The 20476-nt window shown below is 48.4% G+C and overlaps 2 protein-coding genes across 6 annotated transcripts in view; both read left to right on the top strand.

The window, feature by feature from the left end:
• LOC114589664 (uncharacterized) overlaps positions 1-15167 on the top strand; it is a 999511-nt gene extending 984344 nt beyond the window's left edge. For 4 of the 5 annotated variants that reach the window (XM_077927897.1, XM_077927893.1, XM_077927896.1 and 1 more), the window contains one exon: positions 12271-15167. In XM_077927897.1, the coding sequence (XP_077784023.1) occupies positions 12271-13529 (1259 nt within the window). In that variant the 3' untranslated portion in view covers positions 13530-15167. Of the gene's footprint in view, positions 1-540; positions 4584-12270 lie in introns of those variants that run through there. The other variant, XM_077927894.1, reaches the window with a different exon arrangement.
• Positions 1-20476, top strand: part of LOC114595236 (uncharacterized) — a 44837-nt gene that overhangs the window by 3006 nt on the left and 21355 nt on the right. The window lies entirely within an intron of this gene.

The following is a 20476-nucleotide window of genomic DNA, read 5'->3' as shown; positions in this document are numbered from 1 at the left end:
TGGTTTCTCTGTCCTCTGGCTGGGACAGGACGATATGGGATTGAGGGGGCAACTCCCATCTCTTGCAGGGGTGCAATTAGTGCCAGCACCATCCATTAAGAGTCTGGGTGTATTCTTCGATACCTCCCTCTCTATGGAGGCGCAGATTACAGCTATAACAAAGGCGGCATTTTTCCATCTCCGCCAAGCTAAGCAGTTGGCTCCTTACCTCTCTCGCCCTGACCTAGCCACTGTGATCCATGCGACGGTCACCTCCAGACTGGATTATTGTAACTCGCTCTACGTGGGGCTGCCCTTGAGACTGACCCAGAAACTCCAGCGGGTGCAGAATGCCGCGGTGAGACTCCTTACGGGGTCTTCGCTGCGAGACCACATTCACCCGGTGCTATACCAGCTGCACTGGCTCCCAGTGGAGTACAGGATCAGGTTCAAGGTGCTGGTTTTAACCTTTAAAGCCCTATACAGCCTAGGACCCTCGTACCTACGGGACCGCCTCTCCTGGTATGCCCCACAGAGGAATCTACGGTCTGAAAATAAAAACATCCTGAAGGTCCCAGGCCACAGAGAGGTTAGGCTGGCCTCAACTAGAGCCAGGGCTTTCTTGGCTGCAGCTCCAATCTGGTGGAACGCTCTGTCACAAGAGACTAGGGCCCTGCGGGACCTGACATCTTTAAGCAGGGCTTGCAAGACAGAGCTGTTCCACCAGGCCTTTGGTCAAGGCGCAGCCTGACTCCCTCCTCTGGCAATCTGCACAGAATTTTGCTTAACGGTTGCCATTAATTTGATTTTAATTAATTTTTATAATGGAATGTTTTTAGAATGTGGGATTATTTGGTTGTTGTTAGCCGCCCTGAGCCCGGCTTCAGCTGGGGAGGGCGGGATATAAATAAAATTTATTATTATTATTATTATTATTATTATTATTATTATTATTATTATTATTCTGCCCACACCTTTTGCTGTCATACAACCCCAGATCATCACACGTCTGGGTGTTTCACGATCAGTGTAATGCAAGTAGGATGTAAATCTCCGATTCTCCTCCTCGCATATTTCATGCCCTCACTACCAAGCAAGGAGATTGGGGTCTCATCACTCCAAATAACACTGTCCCATTGTTCCGCTGTCTGGTTACCATGGGTTTTAGCCCAGTTTAATCTTTTCCACCTTGGCTTGAGATATAATGTAATGGATTTAGGGGTTGCTCGTGCGTAAGTTGCCACCACTGCTGGCGAGGTTACCTGGTTAAACCCTTTCTGACTGAACAGCCTCCAGCATCGTGACTGTCTCAGTCGCTGGCAGAATCCGTCAGTGGGCGTTTCTTGAACCTTTTCCAGAATAAAAGTTGTTTGACGCCAAGTCTCCTCCTACTCTCCCTGCGCGGAAGTCTTCTGCGCAGGGAGGGTGTGGGCAGCGGAGTACCCGTACTCTCTCCGCTGGTCTCCGGTGAGGAGTCTTGGAGCCTCCTCTCCGATTCCCCCATCTGCCCCCCTTCTCCACTGGTGTTACGCTGATTTCCTTCCCCAGCAGATGGGCTGCCTCTCTCCCTACTGGGACCCTCTCCTGCATCCCTCTGGAGCCTTCCCTCCGCCTCTAGCTCCGATGGCAGTTCCCTGACATCCACCTCCTCCCCAGAACCCTTTCCGCCCCCGGCCCGACCTTCAGACCCAACCTCGTCCCTTTCCTCGGCTGGCGATGCGGGGAAGCCCCTGAAGGAGCTGTCGCTATCCTCTGAGGATTTCAAACCCGCTTCCCACCCGCTCTGATATCTTCCCGCAGGGTGGGCCTCCCAGTCTGATTCTTCTCTCTCTGACACTTCCCCTCCCTCCTCTTCGGAGGCCGGAAAACCCACAAAGTCCTCTTCGTCGTCTATGGTTCCAAATTCTTCCTCCCAGAATCTCGCTAGTGGTTTCGGTTTATCTGAGAACAGGCTGTGGAATTCTTCCACTAGATACCCGTCATTGATCGCCTCAGCGGGGACCCACGTGTTTTCTGACTCGGGTTCTCCCTCCCAAGCCACCAAGTACTCCACCTGGCGCCCTCGCCACCTTGAATCGAGTACTTCCGTGGCTTGGTTGTGGTGTTCCCTCTTCTCTACCCGCGGGTGGGTGGTGACTCCTCCCTCCCGCCCCAAAAATTCCCGCCCCTCCCTGTATGGTGAGAGTAGGGACCTATGGAATGCCGGATGTATCTTCATGCTGTCAGGCAACTTGAGCTTGAATGCCACAGGGTTCACCTGCTGTGTTACCTCAATAGGTCCCAGCCACCTTGGCTGCAACTTCTTGCACCCTCCCTTTAGGGGTAACCCTTGGGTTGACAACCACACTCGGTCTCCCACCCGTATGGCCTCCCCCTCCCGACGGTGCTTGTCTGCCTGCCTCTTGTAAACTTCCTTGGCCCGCTCCAAGTTCATCTTGAGTTGCTGGTGCAAGGCCTCCATTTCTTCCACAAACTGCTCTGCCGCAGGTACACTCCATCCTGTTAGGATATTTCCGTTCCACCTTACAGGGACAGGCTTTGTGAGTCACAGAGTCTGCGCATGTCCTGTTCACAGGATGTTTATGTTTGCTGTTGCTTTCGATTTCTCTGTCGGAGACACTGACACAGAACAGTCATGTCTTTCTTTGTTCTGATCAACGCTGAATAAAGCCTGTAAATAATACTCTCCTGAGTGCGACTTCTGCTGTCAATTATCTGCTGATAAGAGTGTGCATGAGCTCTGGAATGTGGCAAGGTATTTCTAGACACTCATGCCGCTATTGCTGATACTGCGTGACTACAGGGGTCGATGGATCGTCCGGCAGCCGGCTTGGGGCCATGATGGACTTTATCTCCCTGGCAGTATCCCAACAACAAGGTTTCAGGCCCAGATTCACGGCACTTACAGGAGAGTAAGACTGTGACAGACTGCATTGTAAGGTATGTGGATGAAAAGCGAAAGCAAGGCTTTTCTGTTTGCCGTGGAAAGAGCCTTTGAACTCTGGCAGACTAATGTGTCTGGGAGCTGTGCCAGAGAGTTCAAGATTTATGGCTGCTGAGATAAGACGTCTATGAAGTGTATAAGGCTCACGGCAAAACCAAAAAGCTGGAAATTGAGTTTTTCCAAGCTTCTGAAGCTGCTGAGTGCCCAAAGTTAAATGGGCACAATTATAAAACCTGGGCTGTGTGGTGTGAGAGTTTGCTGCGTCAGTTTGGAGTGTGGCATACTGTGTCTGAGGCCCCTCCAGTTCCTCTGACAGGAAGATGGAAAGCCAAAAATTCGAAGGCAATAGACGTAATAGTCTTGTCCGTCTCTCTGGAGGAAATTAAGACATTAGCTGGCCACGTGACTGGACGTAATATGTGGAATGCTTTGAAGATAGCCCACCAGCCAGTCATCCCAGCCCAGAGTTTGACTGCATTGGAGGTCCTGGCTGTTTCCCAGAATGCGAGTGAATGCAGGGATGCTGAGGGCACCGGTTGCAAGCTGCAGGGGGAGCTGACTGTCACGTCATCCCAGGCAGCATTCCAGCCTCTAGGGGGAGCCAAGGAGTCGGCAGCTGAGAGCTCTGTTTCTCATGGGAACCAAGGTCATCGCCTTTGCAGAGGCCGGAAGGGCAAAGGTAAACAGAGGCAGACGCCTGCAGATGGCCAGAAGCAGAGGGAGGGTGAAGAGCCCACATCAGTGGAAAACAAGGCTTTGTTTGCTGGCACAGCTCAACCAAAGGCTAAAGGCACGTCTGGTGGCCAGGAGCAGGGGGGCAAGCTGCAAAAGCCCACGCCGGTGGAAAACAAGGGTTTGCTTGCTGTAAAGACTGCTCCAAAAGCCAAAGGCAGGTTTGTTGTGGATTCAGGTGCGAGCCGCCACGTCACGAAGGACCGCCACCTGTTTATCTCCTTGAAACCTCAAGAAGGTGAGATCCACCTGGCTGACGGAAAGACGTTGCAAATCGCAGGAGAAGGGACTGTGAGACTGGCAAGTCTGCGCACAACCATCAAAGATGTACTTTATGTTCCAGGAGCTGCAAGCAACTTGCTCAGTGTCTCACAGCTTACTGGGCGTGGTTTTCAGATTTCCTTCAAGAGGAGCGTCTGTGTCATCAGAAAAGGCAAAAAGGACATTTTGCATGCAAAGTTTATGGATGGTTTGTTCCATATAATTTATGACGACAGTGGTGCTGTTGCTGTGTCTAATGTTGATTCTTGTGTTGCACAAACTAACAAAGTTCTTCATGCAGGTTGCATTCACGATGCACATCGAAGATTTTGTCACCTCTCTTGGAAGGCACTGGCCGAGATGCCAAAGGTGGTTGAGGGTTTGAACATCAAACCCTGTAAATTTCACATGAAATGTGTATCTTGTGCAGAGAACAAGGTGAAGGTTGCTCCAAAAGGCAAGGAGTCTAGCAGGCAGGCTTCCAAACCCTACCAGCTAGTGCACGCAGACCTGGTTGGTCCACTTGCGCCCTCTCTGGGAGGAGCAAGGTACTTCATGGTTCTAATTGATTCTTTTCCCAGGTACATTCATGTGTTTATGCTCGAGCAGAAATCGCAAGCGTTTCCGAAGTTCAAGGCATTCTGTGCTTGGTTGGAGAATGTTCACGGTAAACGTATAGTCTGTCTCTTTACTGATCGGGGTGGGGAGTTCACTTCTCAGCAGTTTGAAGCTTTCCTGACTGAGAAGGGAATCCAGCATGACATGTCAACGCCCAGATCGCCATGGATGAATGGGCTTGTGGAGCGAGCAAATCAAACGTTGCTGCAAGGAATGAAAACCTTGTTGCATGATGCCAATCTCCCTGATAAGTTTTGGGGGGAGGCTCTGGCGAATTTTGCTTACACTTTTAATCGCAGATTGTCATCACCTATTGGTTGTACCCCCTATGAGAAGATGTTTGGTAAGAAACCCAACATCAAGCACATGAGAATCTTTGGTTCTGACATGTGGGTACACACCCCACAAAGCAACAAGCTTGGGAAGCGTGGGGCACATGGTTTGTTCATGGGGTACGAAAAAGGAGCATACAGGGTATGGATGACTAACTCTAAGTCAATTAAGTTCACAAGGAGTGTTGAGTACAATCCTAAGTGGGGGGAAAATGTGGGAATTTTCCAGAGTTACCCAGAGGAGGATGAAGGTGATGTCAAGCAAGCAGCTAAAGCTGAGGATGATGTTGATGATGATGATCAGAGTTCAGATTCCAGTTCAGTGGGCGGCGCTGCTGCTGGTGTCAGTGACAGTGATGACACAGCAGACTACAAGAGCGCGAAGGCCTCAGTCAGACCATCTGATGCATCTGACAATGAACTGGAAGAACCACTGTTCACCATTGGTCACTTTTCTCCTAAGAAGGAGGAGATGAGTCCAGAAGACTTGTGTCTAGTACGCAGATCTGAAAGGGCCACCAAAGGCAGACCTCCAAAGAGATTTGCTGATGAGTCTTAGTAGCTCAGAGAAGGTGTGGGAACCTTCAAGCTTCAAAGAGGTTCAGGAGTTAACCTCTAAAGATGCTGAGCCTTGGCTTAATGCCATGAAGGCTGAAGTTGGTTCCTTGAACAGGAACCAAACTTGGGAACTGGTACCGGTAGTCCCAGGGATGAGACTGGTTGGCAGCAAATGGGTCTTCAAGGCCAAGACAGACCAGAATGGCAAGGTTGTCAGACACAAAGCCAGATTGGTTGCCAGAGGTTTTTCACAGGTACCAGGACAGGATTACCACGAGACCTACTCACCCACAGTCAAATATGAGAGCATTCGGCTGATGCTCAAGATCGCTGCGGAGGAGAAACTGCATGTTTCCCACCATGACATTAATACAGCTTTTTTGTACGGGATTTTGAACGAGGAGCTGTTTATGCTTCCACCTGATGGGATGCAGATACAAAAGGGAATGGTCTGTAAACTGTGGAAATCCTTATATGGTCTCAAACAGAGTGCCAGGTGTTGGAACACAAAGCTCACTGAGACATTGCTTTCTCTAGGTTTTCACCAGGGCAAAGCTGATCCATGTGTGTTTGTCAAGGAGGAGGGGCAAAACAAACTGTATTGTTTATGTTTTGTTCATGATCTTCTGATGTTTTGGAAGAATCAGGCTTTTTACCAAAGCACCCTAGCTCAACTGAAGGAGCACTTTGACATGAAGGATCTTGGTGAGGTATCCAACTATCTTTCTCTGCAGGTGGAGAGGGACCAAGCAGGTAATTTTCTGGTACACCAGACACAGAAAATTGCTGATGTATTAACCAGGTTGAATTTGGTTGATGCAAATCCAGCAGACACACCGATGGTGACAGGTTACCAGGTAGATAGTACTGCTGAAGCGTTTTCTGACACAACGCTGTACAGATGCATTCTAGGCAAGTTGAATTTCATTGCTAGATGCTCAAGACCTGACATAGCTGTAAGCTGTAACCTGCTTAGCAGACATGCCAACAATCCAACTGTTCAAGATTGGAAAGCTCTGAAGCACATAGCCTGCTATTTGAAAGGGACTTAGCACTACAGGCTGAGGTTCACCAGTCAGAAGACTGGAGGTCTTGAAATCTTTGCTGATGCAAGTTTTGGAAGTGACACCACGGATGGTACGAGCACTTCTGGAGTATGCTACATGTACAACCACTGTCTGTTTGACTGGTTGTGCAAGAAGCAGACGACAGTGAGCCTAAGTTCCTGTGAAGCAGAACTCAATGCTCTGTCATTTTCACTCATGGATTGTGAATGGTTGATGCAACTGTTTAAGGACATCAGAGTTTCTGTGAAATGTCCTGTACAAGTGTATCAAGACAATAGATCGTGTTTGGCTTTGCTGAACTCAGAGAGTTGCAAGCAAAGGACCAAGTACTTTCAGATTAAGTTATATCGTGCAAGAGAGTGTATTCAGAAAGGACACATTCAGGTGTCCTACATGGCAGGAAATGAAATTCCTGCTGATCTGTTGTCTAAGGTTGTTAACAGAGAACAACTTAAGGTTTACGTACAAAGGTTGCAATTGGGTTGAACCACAGGTACTACAGGTTACACGGAAAGGGGGAGGATGTTAGGATATTTCCGTTCCACCTTAAAGGGAGCAGGCTTTGTGAGTCACAGAGTCTGCGCATGTCCTGTTCACAGGATGTTTATGTTTGCTGTTGCTTTCGATTTCTCTGTCGGAGACACTGACACAGAACAGTCATGTCTTTCTTTGTTCTGATCAACGCTGAATAAAGCCTGTAAATAATACTCTCCTGAGTGCGACTTCTGCTGTCAATTATCTGCTGATAAGAGTGTGCATGAGCTCTGGAATGTGGCAAGGTATTTCTAGACACTCATGCCGCTATTGCTGATACTGCGTGACTACAGGGATTGATGGATCGTCCGGCAGCCGGCTTGGGGCCATGATGGACTTTATCTCCCTGGCAGTATCCCAACACATCCTTCCTCCTCCCTCCCCGGGAAGGCCCTGGGGTGACACCCATAATTGGCCATGAACGGGCTCATTCCCGTAGACACATGTTATTGTACGCAAATTCACCCAGCACTAGTTTCTCTACCCAATCGTTCTGTCTCTCGCTGACGTAGCAGCATAGGTATTGCTGGAGTATACTGTTCGCTCTTTCTGCTTGCCCGTTGGTTTCTGGGTGGCGCGCCATCGAGAAGCCCACCTCGACCTGCAACAAGCTCATGAGCCGGACGCGTCGGTCTCTAGCCTCATGGGCTTCTCCAGATTAACGTGCAGGAGCTGCTCTTCCGAAGCAAACGCCTTCTTCAGTCTTTCAAAGCATTGCTGGGCACTATCTGTCCAGGCGAACTTCCTTTTGCTACTGAGACAATCTGTGATGGGCGCCGTCAAGTGGGCGAAGTTCTTGATGAACTTCCTGTAGAAGTTGATGAACCCTAGGAACCTCTGCACATCCTTCCTGGTTTTGGGTGCCTTCCATTCCAGCACCGCCTGCACCTTGCTTGGGTCCATAGCTAGTCCCTTGTCTGACAACTTGTACCGCAGAAACTCGACCTCTCTCGTGTGAAATCGGCATTTTTCCAGCTTGACCCACAACTGGTGCTTCTGCAGCCTCTTTAGTACTTCCCTGACGTCTCTGACATGTTGCTTCTCATTGTCTGAATAGATTAAGACGTCGTCCAAGAAGGCTACACAGTTCTTGTACAGCAGGGGCCCCAACACGTGGTGCATGAATGCTTGAAAGCAGGCGGAGCCCGATTGTAATCCAAATGGCATGACTAAGTACTCAAAAGCCCCCAGGGGGGTGAACATGGTAGTTTTCCATTCGTCCCCCTCCCTTACCCTGGTCAAATTGTACGCTCCCCTGAGGTCCAGCTTGGTAAAAATTTTCCCCTGCCTCACCCGTGTTAAAATGTCGTCAATCCTGGGCATTGGGAAGGTCACGGGTTCTGATACCAGGTTTAACGCCCAATAATCTACGACTAATCTGGGCTGATTAGTCCCTTTTTTGTCCACAAAGAACACCGGACTGCCCCCCCCGCCTTTGATTCCCTTATGAACCCCCTCTTCAGGTTCTTGTCAATAAACTGCCGTAACTCCTGCATCTCCCGGTCTGACATGGCATACAGCTTACCCACCGGTAGCTGAGCCCCTGGGAGTAGGTTGATTTGGCAGTCAAAGGGCCTATGGGGGGGTAGTCTATCCGCCTCCTTCTCGCTGAAGACTTCCTTTAGGTCAGCGTATGGTGGTGGCACCTCTCCCTTTGTTTCCACCGCCAGCCCAGCCACCCTGGCCACTGTTATTCTTGGGGTTCCCCCCCCCGACATTGTTCCAAACAGTAAGATGACCCAAAGGTGACTGACCGCTGATGCCATGACACTACTGGATCATGCAGTGTCAGCCAGCTCATTCCCAGTATTATTGGGGGTCCTGCCAGTGCGGCCACGTGAAAGGCAATGGTCTCCGTGTGCCTGGAAACCCTCATTCGCATTGGTGGGGTCTGGTGTGTCACTTCCCCTCCCAAAAGTTCCCTGCCATCGATGGTGGTCACTTGCAAGGGAAAATCCAGGGGTAGCAAGTGTATTTGGTGCTCCAAAGCGAAGTCCCTGCTAAAGAAATTGCAGGAGCTGCCCGAATCCAGCAGCCCCTCAACCTTGACTGGGTGCCCATTCGGGAGTTCTAGCACCACTGCTATGGCTATCGCTGCCCTGGGGGGGTCAGGCTGGGGCACTTCTATTGGTTGCTGGCCTGGCTGCTGGCCCCTCTGGTTGGCAGCCAGGCGTTGTCGTTTCCCTGCGCCTGCCCTTCCTCCCCCTTCTCCTCACAGCCATCCCTTGCCAGGCCTTTCTTTGAGGGCAGACCCTTGCAAAATGTCCCGGCCATTGGCAGAGGAAACACTTCTTGGTGGTTTTCCAATCCTTCCCCTCCCTCTTGCGACCTTCACTTGAGTTTGAAACCTCTCTCTCGCACGCGCCATCTATTTCCATTGGCTCAGCCGCCTGGGAAAGCTGTCTTGGTATTTCAGGAATGCGGTAGTCATGGCAACGTTCCCTTCTCACTTCGCATTTCTCCTGAGCCCGCGCTTCCTGCCTCACTCCAATCGCAAGCACAGCCTTGGTCAGCCGATCCATCGACTGTGGGTGGGGTGCGCAGGACAGTTCGTCCTTCACCGTTGGGGACAACCCCTCCTCAAACAACATTTGAATAGGTTCAGAGTCCAGATCCCACCCAAGACGGTGGATCAACATTGCAAAGCGCGACCAGTAGTCTCTAACTGACTGGCTCCCCTGCTTGCACCCCATCAGTTCTCGCCTAGTCACACTTTGCTGGACTTCACTGGAATACATCGCATCCATCGCCTGAAAGAATTTCTTAAGGTCCTTCAAGGCATGATTTTGCGTCGCCATAAGGGGCCTGATCCATTCTCTTGCCCCATCCTCCAGATGCCCCACAATGTAGGCTACCCTTTGCTCATCGTTAACAAAGTCATCATGCTGCAGTTCCAAAGCGTACTCTATTTCCGTTTGGAACGCATTGTAGTCCTGGGGTTTCCCCCCAAACTTGTGTACCAGCCCTGGTACCTTCCTTGCGATGGGGGTGGGTCTGACCTGAGCATCCTGAGCTCGTCTTTTGTCCAGCCGCGCCGTCAGGAGAGCTACATGCTGTTCCAAGTCTCAGTTTCTCTCTACCAGACCTTGCACTGCAGCTGCTTGGTCCGTCTCTCCCGCTCTTCTGGTCTGGCTCATGGTGCTGCCTCTCTGGAGCTGCGCACAAGCAACGTTGGTGACTAACGGATTGCTGTAATGGGTTTAGGGGTTGCTCGTGCGTAAGTTGCTGCTACTGCTGGCGAGGTTACCTGGTTAAACCCTTTCTGACTGAACAGCCTCCAGCATCGTGACTGTCTCAGTCGCTGGCAGAATCCGTCAGTGGGCATTTCTTGAACCTTTTCCAGCATAAAAGTTGTTTTACTCCAAGTCTCCTCCTACTCTCCCTGCGCGGAAGTCTTCTGCACAGGGAGGGTGTGGGCAGCGGAGTACCCGTACTCTCTCCACTGGTCTCCGGCGAGGAGTCTTGGAGCCTCCTCTCCGATTCCCCCATCTGCCCCCCTTCTCCACTGGTGTTACGCTGATTTCCTTCCCCTGCAGATGGGCTGCCTCTCTCCCTACTGGGACCCTGACATATAACAATGGCTTTTCCCTTGGAATTCTAGCATTTAGACCAGTCCTTGCACTCAACTTCACCTTCCATTGCCCCATGTCATCTTGTAAACACCCAGATGATTTTCTTCTGTCATGCAGACACAGTCTCTCCATTCTTCGATCATCACTTGCTGTTGTGCACCTTTTCCTGCCTTTACCAGTCTGATTTTGTAGTGACTGAGTCTCCTTATGTTGTTCTTTAGTCGTTTAGTCGTGTCCGACTCTTCGTGACCCCATGGACCAGAGCACGCCAGGCACTTCTATCCTCCACTGCCTCCCGCAGTTTGGTCAAACTCATGCTGGTAGCTTCGAGAACACTGTCCCACCATCTCGTCCTCTGTTGTCCCCTTCTCCTTCCACCCTCCATCTTTCCCAACATCAGGGTCTTTTCCAGGGAGTCTTCTCTTCTCATGAGGGGGCCAAAGTCTTGGAGCCTCAGTTTCAGGATCTGTCCTTCCAATGAGCAATCAGGGCTGATTTCCTTCAGAATGGAGAGGTTGGATCTTCTTGCAGTCCATGGGACTCTCAAGAGTCTCCTCCAGCACCATAATTCAAAAGCACCAATTCTTCGGCGATCAGCCTTCTTTATGGTCCAGCTCTCACTTCCATACATCACTACTGGTAAAACCAGAGCTTGAACTATACGAACCTTTGTCGGCAAGGTGATGTCTCTGCTTTTTAAGATGCTGTATAGGTTTGTCATTGCTTTTCTCCCAAGGAGCAGGCGTCTTTTAATTTTGTGACTGCTGTCACCATCTGCAGTGATCATGGAGCCCAGGAAAGTAAAATCTCTCCCTGCCTCCATTTCTTCCCCTTCTATTTGCCAGGAGGTGATGGGCCCAGTAGCCATGATCTTCTTTTTTTGATGTTGAGCTTCAGACCATATTTTGTGCTCTCCTCTTTCACCCTCGTTAAAAGAGTTGTTGTAGCATACATAAATAATGTATGCTATAAATAATGTCCATTTTTCTTTGGGCAGCTCTTGATTTGAGATACCTAACAGAAAGGCTTCAGGATGTTTACCAAAGCTCATTTTAAACATTCTTTTCAGTTCATTATATATCATTTCCCAATATTTTTTAATGCATTTGCATTCCCACCACATATGATAAAATGTTCCTTTCTTTTCTTTACATCTCCAGCATCTTTTATTTTCTTTCTTAAACATCTTTGCCATTTTCACTGATGTGATATACCATCTATACATCATTTTCATGTAATTCTCTCTTAATAATATACAATCTGTAAATTTTTTATCAACTTTCCACAATATAACATAACACACTGACAAAAGTCAAGCTAAGCAAGTTGTGCTTCCTTTTTCTGGTTATTCCGCTATGACTTTTGATAGAATACAGATAATTACATTCTTCATTAAATTATCTTTCCATTGATACATAATTTTGTGGTATTACTCTGAACGAAGTCGTGTTACGAAGCATCAAACATCTGAAATATACTATTTTCCCAAAAGGCTTCCACAATTTTGGCCACTACTGTATATCAAACAAATCAACATTCAACAACCATCAGAATATATGAATAAAAATGTTGGTTAATGACAACCAACAAAGGCAATGAACAAAGACCCAACTCCCTTCAGTTCTTCTTGATTTGTTCCTGAGGTTCTAATCCCTTTTTTGTCTCCATTGCAGATTTTGATGAATTGGAAAACAAGAACAAGGATGAATATGACAAAACCCCTGGAGAGGAGAAGCCATGCAAAAATTTGGAATGTGGAGAGACCTGCAGTCAGAACTCCCATTTAACTTCCCAACAAAGAATTCTCATTGGAAAGAAACCCTATCAGTGCATGGAATGTGGAAAGAGCTTCAGTCAGAGAAGCCATCTCACTGCCCATCAAAGAATTCATACAGGGGAGAAACCATATCAGTGCGTGGAATGTGGAAAGAGCTTTAGTCAGAGAAGCCATCTCACTAAGCATCAGAAAATTCATACAGGGGAGAAACCCTATCAGTGCGTGGAATGTGGAAAGAGCTTTAGTCACAGCTCTGATCTCACTAATCATCACAGAATTCATACAGGGGAGAAACCCTATCAGTGCATGGAATGTGGAAAGACCTTCAGTCAGAGAGGCCATCTCACTTCCCATCAGAGAATTCATACAGGAGTGAAACCCTATCAGTGTGTGGAATGTGGAAAGAGCTTTAGTAAGAGCTGTAAGCTCACTTCCCATCAAAGAATTCATACAGGAGAGAAACCCTATCAGTGTGTGGAATGTGGAAAGAGCTTTCGTACGAGCTACAATCTCACTAAGCACCAGAGAATTCATACAGGGGAGAAACCCTATCAGTGTGTGGAATGTGAAAAGAGCTTCAGTACGAGTTCCCATCTCACTTCCCATCAGAGAATTCATACTGGGGAGAAACCCTATCAGTGCGTGGAATGTGAAAAGAGCTTCAGTACGAGTTCCCAGCTCACTTCCCATCAGAGAATTCATACAGGGGAGAAACCCTATCAGTGCATGGAATGTGGAAAGAGCTTCAGTCACAGCAACAGTCTCACTTCCCATCAAAGAATTCATACAGGGGAGAAACCATATAATTGCTTTGAATGTGGAAAGAGCTTTAGTAAGAACTGTAAGCTCACTTCCCATCAAAGAATTCATACAGGAGAGAAACCCTATCAGTGCGTGGAATGTGGAAAGAGTTTCATCCAGAGAGCACATCTGAATACCCATCAAAGAATTCATACAGGGGAGAAACAATATAAATGCTTTGAATGTGGAAAGAGCTTTAGTAAGAGCTGCACTCTCACTTCCCATCAAAGAATTCATACAGGGGAGAGACCCTATCAGTGTGTGGAATGTAGAAAGAGCTTCAGTCAGAGCTCAGATCTCACTAGGCATCAGAGAATTCATGCAACGGTTGGAAAAACCATTATCCAGCTTTAGGAGCCAGGCAAATCCGCACCTTGCTAACCAGGCCTTTGCCTGATTGACATCTAATGCCCTTTTAAAATGTGGTAGTGAGGGGTGTTGCAGATGCATATTTTGTGTTTTTATGTTGTCTTTTTATGTTGTAACCGTCCTGAGACATGTGGGAACAGGAGTCGACTTTTAGAGGCTGAGGGGATTTTGCCCCCCAATGATATATTTGAGGGGGGCGCACCCCCCCAGTTGATAGGCATTGCCATTCCAATGGCCTACATGCGTCATGTGATTGATCGTGCAAGGAGGGCCTTACCTGGACCCCCACCAATATTTTATTCAAGTTGGCACCACTGTTTCGGGTGGTATACAAATTAAATAATTACATAAATCACCTTCCTTTGCACATGTTTCAGCATGTCAATATCCTTATTTATTATCATTTGTAATATTTATGTGCCCTTCATCTGAAGATTTCACAACAGAAACATACAGGATAAAAGCATGGCTTTCTCAAAAACAAGTCAAGCCAGAGAAATCTCTCCTCCCCTTTTTATGGATGGAGTTACAAACTTTGTTGGTCAGGGGACAGTTGTGGAAATAGTGCATCTTGATTTCAGTAAGGCTTTTGACAAAGTCCCCTGTGATGTTTCTGTGAGAAAGCTGGTAAAATGTGGGCTGAACGAGGAAACTGTTAGGCGGATTTGACTGTCCAAACCCAAAGAGGACTCCTTCATAGTTCCTCAACATCCTGGGAAAAGTGACAAGAGGGGTGCTTCAGGGTTCTGTCCTGGGCCCGTTGTTGTTCAACGTCTTTATGAATGACTTGGATGAAGGAACTGAGGGGATGCTCATCACATTTGCGGAGGACATCAAATGGGGAGCGGAGGCCAATGTGGCAGAAGGCAGAATCAGATCAAGGGCAGGAATAGTACCACTTTCTTCTGCCTTGGTCAGACCCCACCCAGAATACTGTGTTCAGTTCTGGGCATCACAATTTAAGTATCCAAAAGCTGGGGGAACACAATCCGTATTCCTTTTATAACACGTGGCCAATGTTTATTGAATACATAAATTGTGAAGACTGTTGCCGGAATCTACCCAGCACTCGTGGGAAAATGCGGTGTGATCTTTTAGAATAATCAATTGAAACTTTAACACATGGCAGGATGAAAGTCTGCAATTCCATGAGGACAAGCTATTTGTTGTTTACTGTGGTAACCATTGCTTTCTTTAAAATTATCTTTTATACAATGAAAATAAATAAAAGCACAGGTTTAATTTCATCTGGAGATGGTATCTCCCATTATTTTCACATAATCTAAGTGTTTATTCAGGTGAGGCTGAATGAAACACTAGAGAAAAATGTGGGAGTCATAAAGCAAAGGCAGAGGCTTGTATTGCTGCATGGTGCCTGCTGATCTCGGTGACCAGCATGTCTGTGCCTTGTAATGTATTGAATGTATTGACCTTATATAGAGTTGTGTTCTTCCTCTGGGCAGTAATTACCTTATATGGCGATGGGTGTTGTAAAGCCATGATTGGGCATGTAACGTGAGACACTGGCAGACGGCCATGCAGGCTGAGAGAGAGACAAAGGATAATAAAAAGTTACCGGAGGGAGAGAGAAGTCGAAGGAGCTGCTCCTCCATCCTGAAAATATTGCTGTCTCACTGTGTCCCTTTTTCAAATGCTGTACAGCACCATTTGTGACGGCTGGCTTCCGTCAAGTGGTGCCCCGTGTGAGGCTAACTAAAAGAAATCCGTGTGAGGCTGACTAAAAGAATACGTCTGAGGCTGAATAAAAAAAATCTGTGTGAGGCAAACTAAAAGAAAACTGAGTGAGGATGACTTAAAGGAAACCATGTGAGGTTTTTCGATCCACGCAATGGATATCATCGACTCTCCATGCCCAGCAAGGGTTACAAGCGCTACGCATCTATAGGATCCCGGTGAGTCGATCCCTTTTATATTGAATTTGGAAAAATGGGCAGCTCTTTGTCTATTCTCCAACAGAATTTTTTTAAAGACTTAAAATTTCTCCTCTCCTCCAACAAATTGGAAGTTCCTGAGGGTGATTTGATACAGCTTATTCTGGCCATCAATGAGCATTGCCCCTGGTATCCCCAAGATGGAACTTGGGAATTAAAACATTGGGACAAAATTGGAGCACATTTCCACGGACACCCTAGCATTGGCGTTCCCGTTCTGAATGCATGGTGCAAGGTTCGTTACGCCATGGGCTCTTTATCACCAAAAAATATCTCCGTGGCTGTATTGCCAACATCACCTCCAGCTTCTTTAGTCCAGCCTGCAGTATTAACTTCTGTTCCGATACTTGCCTTGCAAGCACCACCAGACCCCAAGCCTCTGGACTATAGTTCCTCGCCAGAGGATCCAATCCTGCAAAAATACCATGGTCTGGTTGGCAAAGATCCTACTCCCTCACCAACAGAACCAGCTACTCCCTTTCAACATGCAGTTCTTGCCTGTTCCTTAATTCAGGATACTGTGGCATTTCCCGTTATAGTGCCACCTGCTGGCGCTCCAGCAGGAACTCAAGCCCAACACCAACCTTTTGACTTTAAGATCTTGAAAGAGTTGCAGCAGTCAGTAAAGACCAATGGACTCCAAGACCCATATACGCAGGCGCTTTTGGAAGCCACATTAGCCCAGCTCTTGGTTCCAGATGACATAAAGCTTTTGGCCCATACAGTGTTACCTCCATCAGCGGGCGTATTGTTTGCCCACAAATGGGAAACTGCCTGCTGTGCATATGCTCTGGCTTTATTACAACAAATCAGAGGGAATAATCCAAATATTACCCTCGCAGACGTCCTAGACGCCATGATGGGGCGTGGTCCCTTTGTTCAGGCTTCAGTGCAAGCCACACTGCTGCAAATCATATTGAGGGATACCGCTCTTGCTGCTAAACAAGCAATGAGAAAAATCCCAGAACCCAGTATTCAATCAAGGTGGGGTTCAATCAGGCAAGAGGCAAGAGAATCATATTCTTCCTTTATGGACAGGCTGATTACAGCAGTGAGTCGCCAAATAGAAAATCCTGAAGCCAAACAAATAATTATCAAACAATTGGCCTTTGAGAATGCAAATGAGGATTGTAAGGTTGCATTATGACCGATAATACACAATCCTACCACAGACACAGCAGCCATGCTTCGCATTTGTCAATCTGTGGGTACAGCCTCCCACAAGGCTCATCTTCTGGCCGCGACGCGAAATAAAAACCAGCCTGTAGGCACCGATAAAACATGTTTCCAGTGTGGCAAACCAGGACACTTTAAGGCGCAATGTAGATCCACGCAACAGCCTAGGCGTCCTTCTACCAAATGTCCAATCTGCAAAAAAGGCTTTCATTGGGCCAATCAATGCACATCGCTTCCCCAAAACCAACAGCAGGGTCAGTACACTGCCCGAAATCAGCAAGGACAACAGCAGGGAAACTGGCAGCTGGGCCCACCCTGGGCCCAGATAAATCAATAGGGGACCCCCCGGAGTCCAGGGAAACAGCACCACAGCTTCGCCTGACTCAGGACGTGGAATTCCATTTGCCTTTCTGCCCTTTAAAGACTCATGTCCTCACTGAAGCAGGGTTGGACAATCATGCCACTTGTCTGGTATTGCCTCTATTATCTGCACAAGCAGCAGGAATTCATGCGGTACCGATGCTAACACACGGACCATATGTGAATTTCCCTGAGATCACGCTATATGCGGATCATCCATGCAGAATACAGTCAAATACTTCAGTGGCAAAGATTATCATTTCCCCCCCCATCCGAACAACTACCCCTAATTGCAGCAGCCATGAACATTACAGCCTCGCGCCCTTCTGTGTCTCTGACAGTGGGAGATCGACGCATTGAGGAAGTTCTGGACACAAGGGCGGATGTAACAGTCGTGGCAAAATCTGCTTGGCCTTCCAGTTGACCCACCTGTCCAGCCACACTAGTTATTGGTGTGGGAGGTGAATCACAGGCACGGCGCAGTCTCCACCCAATACTCTTCCAAATGGATAGCGGGGTACCCTCTATCCATTAATAATGGACATTCCAGTCTCCTTATGGGGGCACGATATTTTGGCTATTGCAGACACCAAATTGGAGTCAAATTTATTTTAAGGGCTGCCCCTGCACTTCCACACACGGCACTGCCATTACGATGGATCACAACTACCCCAGTATGGGTAGAACAGTGGCCCCTACCAAAAGAAAAATTAGCAGTGGCGGCCCAGCTTATTTCTGAACAATTGACCCTTGGCCACATTGAACCGTCCTCATCTCCCTGGAACTCCCCAATTTTCATTATAAAAAAAATAATCTGCAAAAAAAAAATGGCGGCTTCTGCAGGATATGAGAAAAATTAATCAAATACAGCCAATGGGAACTTTACAACCTGGCATGCCAAATCCAAATATGCTCCTGCGAGAATATCAGAAAAATCCTTCTTGACTGCGTCTGCATTGTTTCAAATATGAGTTCACTTACCCATGTTACGGAAATGACGGGGGGGGCACATCTTTTTAGTTGTTGCAATGTTACAAATATTAGGCCTGAATGTATGCTTTTGACTTGATAGCGCAGGGAAGATACCTAGCTTTATAAATTCCTAGAAAACCCATACTTTAACTGACTCTCCTCATTCCAATGGCATTTTAACCCTGAAAATTTTGGGCTCCCCTCCCTCCATGAACCAAGAAGCAGGAAGTCACGTAGGCAGCTGGAAGAGGGCATCTTTCCCCAAGCGTGAGAGCACATACATGCCCCCCACCCAGGGAGTGACGGGGGGGCAACAATAGACATCCACAGAGGCAATTTAGCAAGTCAGGTGTTCTGAAAGCCCAACTCCGGACAAGTCCTGAGGGCAAGGAGATGCCAAGGGTTTCCTTGTTCTTTGGGTGATGGGGACTTAAGAGGTGTTGGGAGCGGTGTCTGGCCCCTGCTGAACTTGTGTATGTCTTATATCCCCTCCTCCTTTGTGATGTAGTATGGGCCTATTCATGATGCCCTGTGAAATGTATTCTGGGTAAAAGTCAAGGTAACCCTTTGTTCTGGGTTCTTGCTCCTGTGGGGACCTGTTGGGCAACAAGAAAGATCAAGGTCTACTGACCGCTGTTTTGCTCCAATTTACTTGGCTGGAACTTCCCAACTGGCTGGGCTGATGAGTCGTCTCTCAACCCGGAATAATAATAATAATAATAATAATAATAATAATAATAATAATAATAATAATTTATTATTTATACCCCGCCCACTCTGGGTGGCTTCCGACTGAATATTAAAAACAGTACAGCATCAAATTTCCCATAACACCCATAAAAGTGTATCATATTTATTGCTGAGAAATCGTACCATACTCAGCTTACGGATCTCAACCCCAAGAAACCCTACACAGAGTAGCTGCCTTTCCCCCAATTTCTTAGCTAGCAATAACTGATATTGAGAAGGAAGAAGAGAGAGAGAGGTAGGCATCCTTTCAGCGATGCTGCCCCACTCCAGTTTGCCTCTGTCAGCCCCCGATGCCCCTTTCCTGTGGCCCCTGAATGGCTTTCTCCTCATCCGTCTGTCTTGGGAGGGAGATTGCAAGGCCTGCTGGGGCAGCTGGCTGCTGTGACGGACAGCAGAGCCAGAGCAGAGTCTGGGAGTGCAGTGCCTCACCATTCCACCAGGGGGCCAGAGCCTCTTTCTGATTGGCTACCCAGAGGGGGGTGGCGCCAGCACTTTTGGAGGGAAAATGAGCCCGTTTCTGAGGGGATTTGAGATGGGGGAGAGGGAAGGTTGAGAGAAGATGGGGATGAGGAGAGGGTGGAGGGAGGGAGGGAGAAGTGGCTCTGATCTGAGTGGATCATCTGCTCTGAGGAGAATATCTATGGAGCCAGAGGAAGGAGCCTCACAGCTGAGATGGGGAGACCATGTTGAGGGTCTGAAGGGAGCATACAAATGAAAATACCTCAGGAGTGGGATTGCTAAGAGAGAGGGGAAGCGAGGAAAAGTGGCCCCTCGCCGTGAAGGAAGCTGGGCTGTGTCCAAAGTACCTCACGGAAAGACCCCTCATAACTAAGGGAGGGGATGAGAGAGAAGCCGCAGAAAAGGACTTAAACCTTATACTGTAGTATTCACAGTGGTACCTTGGGTTAAGTACTTAATTCGTTCTGGAGGTCTGTTCTTAACCTGAAACTGTTCTTAACCTGAAGCACCACTGTAGCTAATGGGGCCTCCTGCTGCTGCTGCTGCACAATTTCTGTTCTCATCCGGAAGCAAAGTTCTTAACCCGAGGTACTATTTCTGGAGTAGCGGAGTCTGTAACCTGAGGTACCACTGTATTCTGGATACCTAAAGTGTAACAAGTGATTTTGAGAAGAAGGGGTTCGAGGAGGGAAGGAGCAGTTTAGCGTCGGAGCTCATTATTTTGAGTTATTTCCATCCAAAAAGCTCGACAACTCCTGGCCACCCCCCCTCAAAAGGGATGTGTCCCCAAGCTCTGGACTCTCCCTCCCCCCCCCCTTGGCCTCCAGGCCGGCTCTCTCTCCCCAGCCAGAGCGGCGGCGTCTCTCCCGCTGCGCTCCAGCCTGGGCTGCGCTGCTCCTCCGATTCCTGGCGAGGGACCGAGGGAGATGCTCAGAGCCCAGCCAAGAGCCAAAGGCCCCACCCAAAAGGGGCCGAGGGAGATGCTCAGAGCCCAGCCAAGAGCCAAAGGCCCCCCCAAAAAAGGGACCGAGGAAGATGCTCAGAGCCCAGCCAAGAGCCAAAGGCCCCACCCAAAAGGGGCCGAGGGAGATGCTCAGAGCCCAGCCAAGAGCCAAAGGCCCCCCCAAAAAAGGGACCGAGGAAGATGCTCAGAGCCCAGCCAAGAGCCAAAGGCCCCCCCAAAGGGACCGAGGGAGATGCTCAGAGCCCAGCCAAGAGCCAAAGGCCCCCCAAAAAGGGACCGAGGGAGATGCTCAGAGCCCA

Source organism: Podarcis muralis, chromosome 4, assembly GCF_964188315.1.
Source record: "Podarcis muralis chromosome 4, rPodMur119.hap1.1, whole genome shotgun sequence".
Taxonomy (NCBI): domain Eukaryota; kingdom Metazoa; phylum Chordata; class Lepidosauria; order Squamata; family Lacertidae; genus Podarcis; species Podarcis muralis.
The sequence above is the reverse complement of the archived record's forward strand: the minus strand, read 5'-3'. Positions and strand labels throughout refer to the sequence as shown.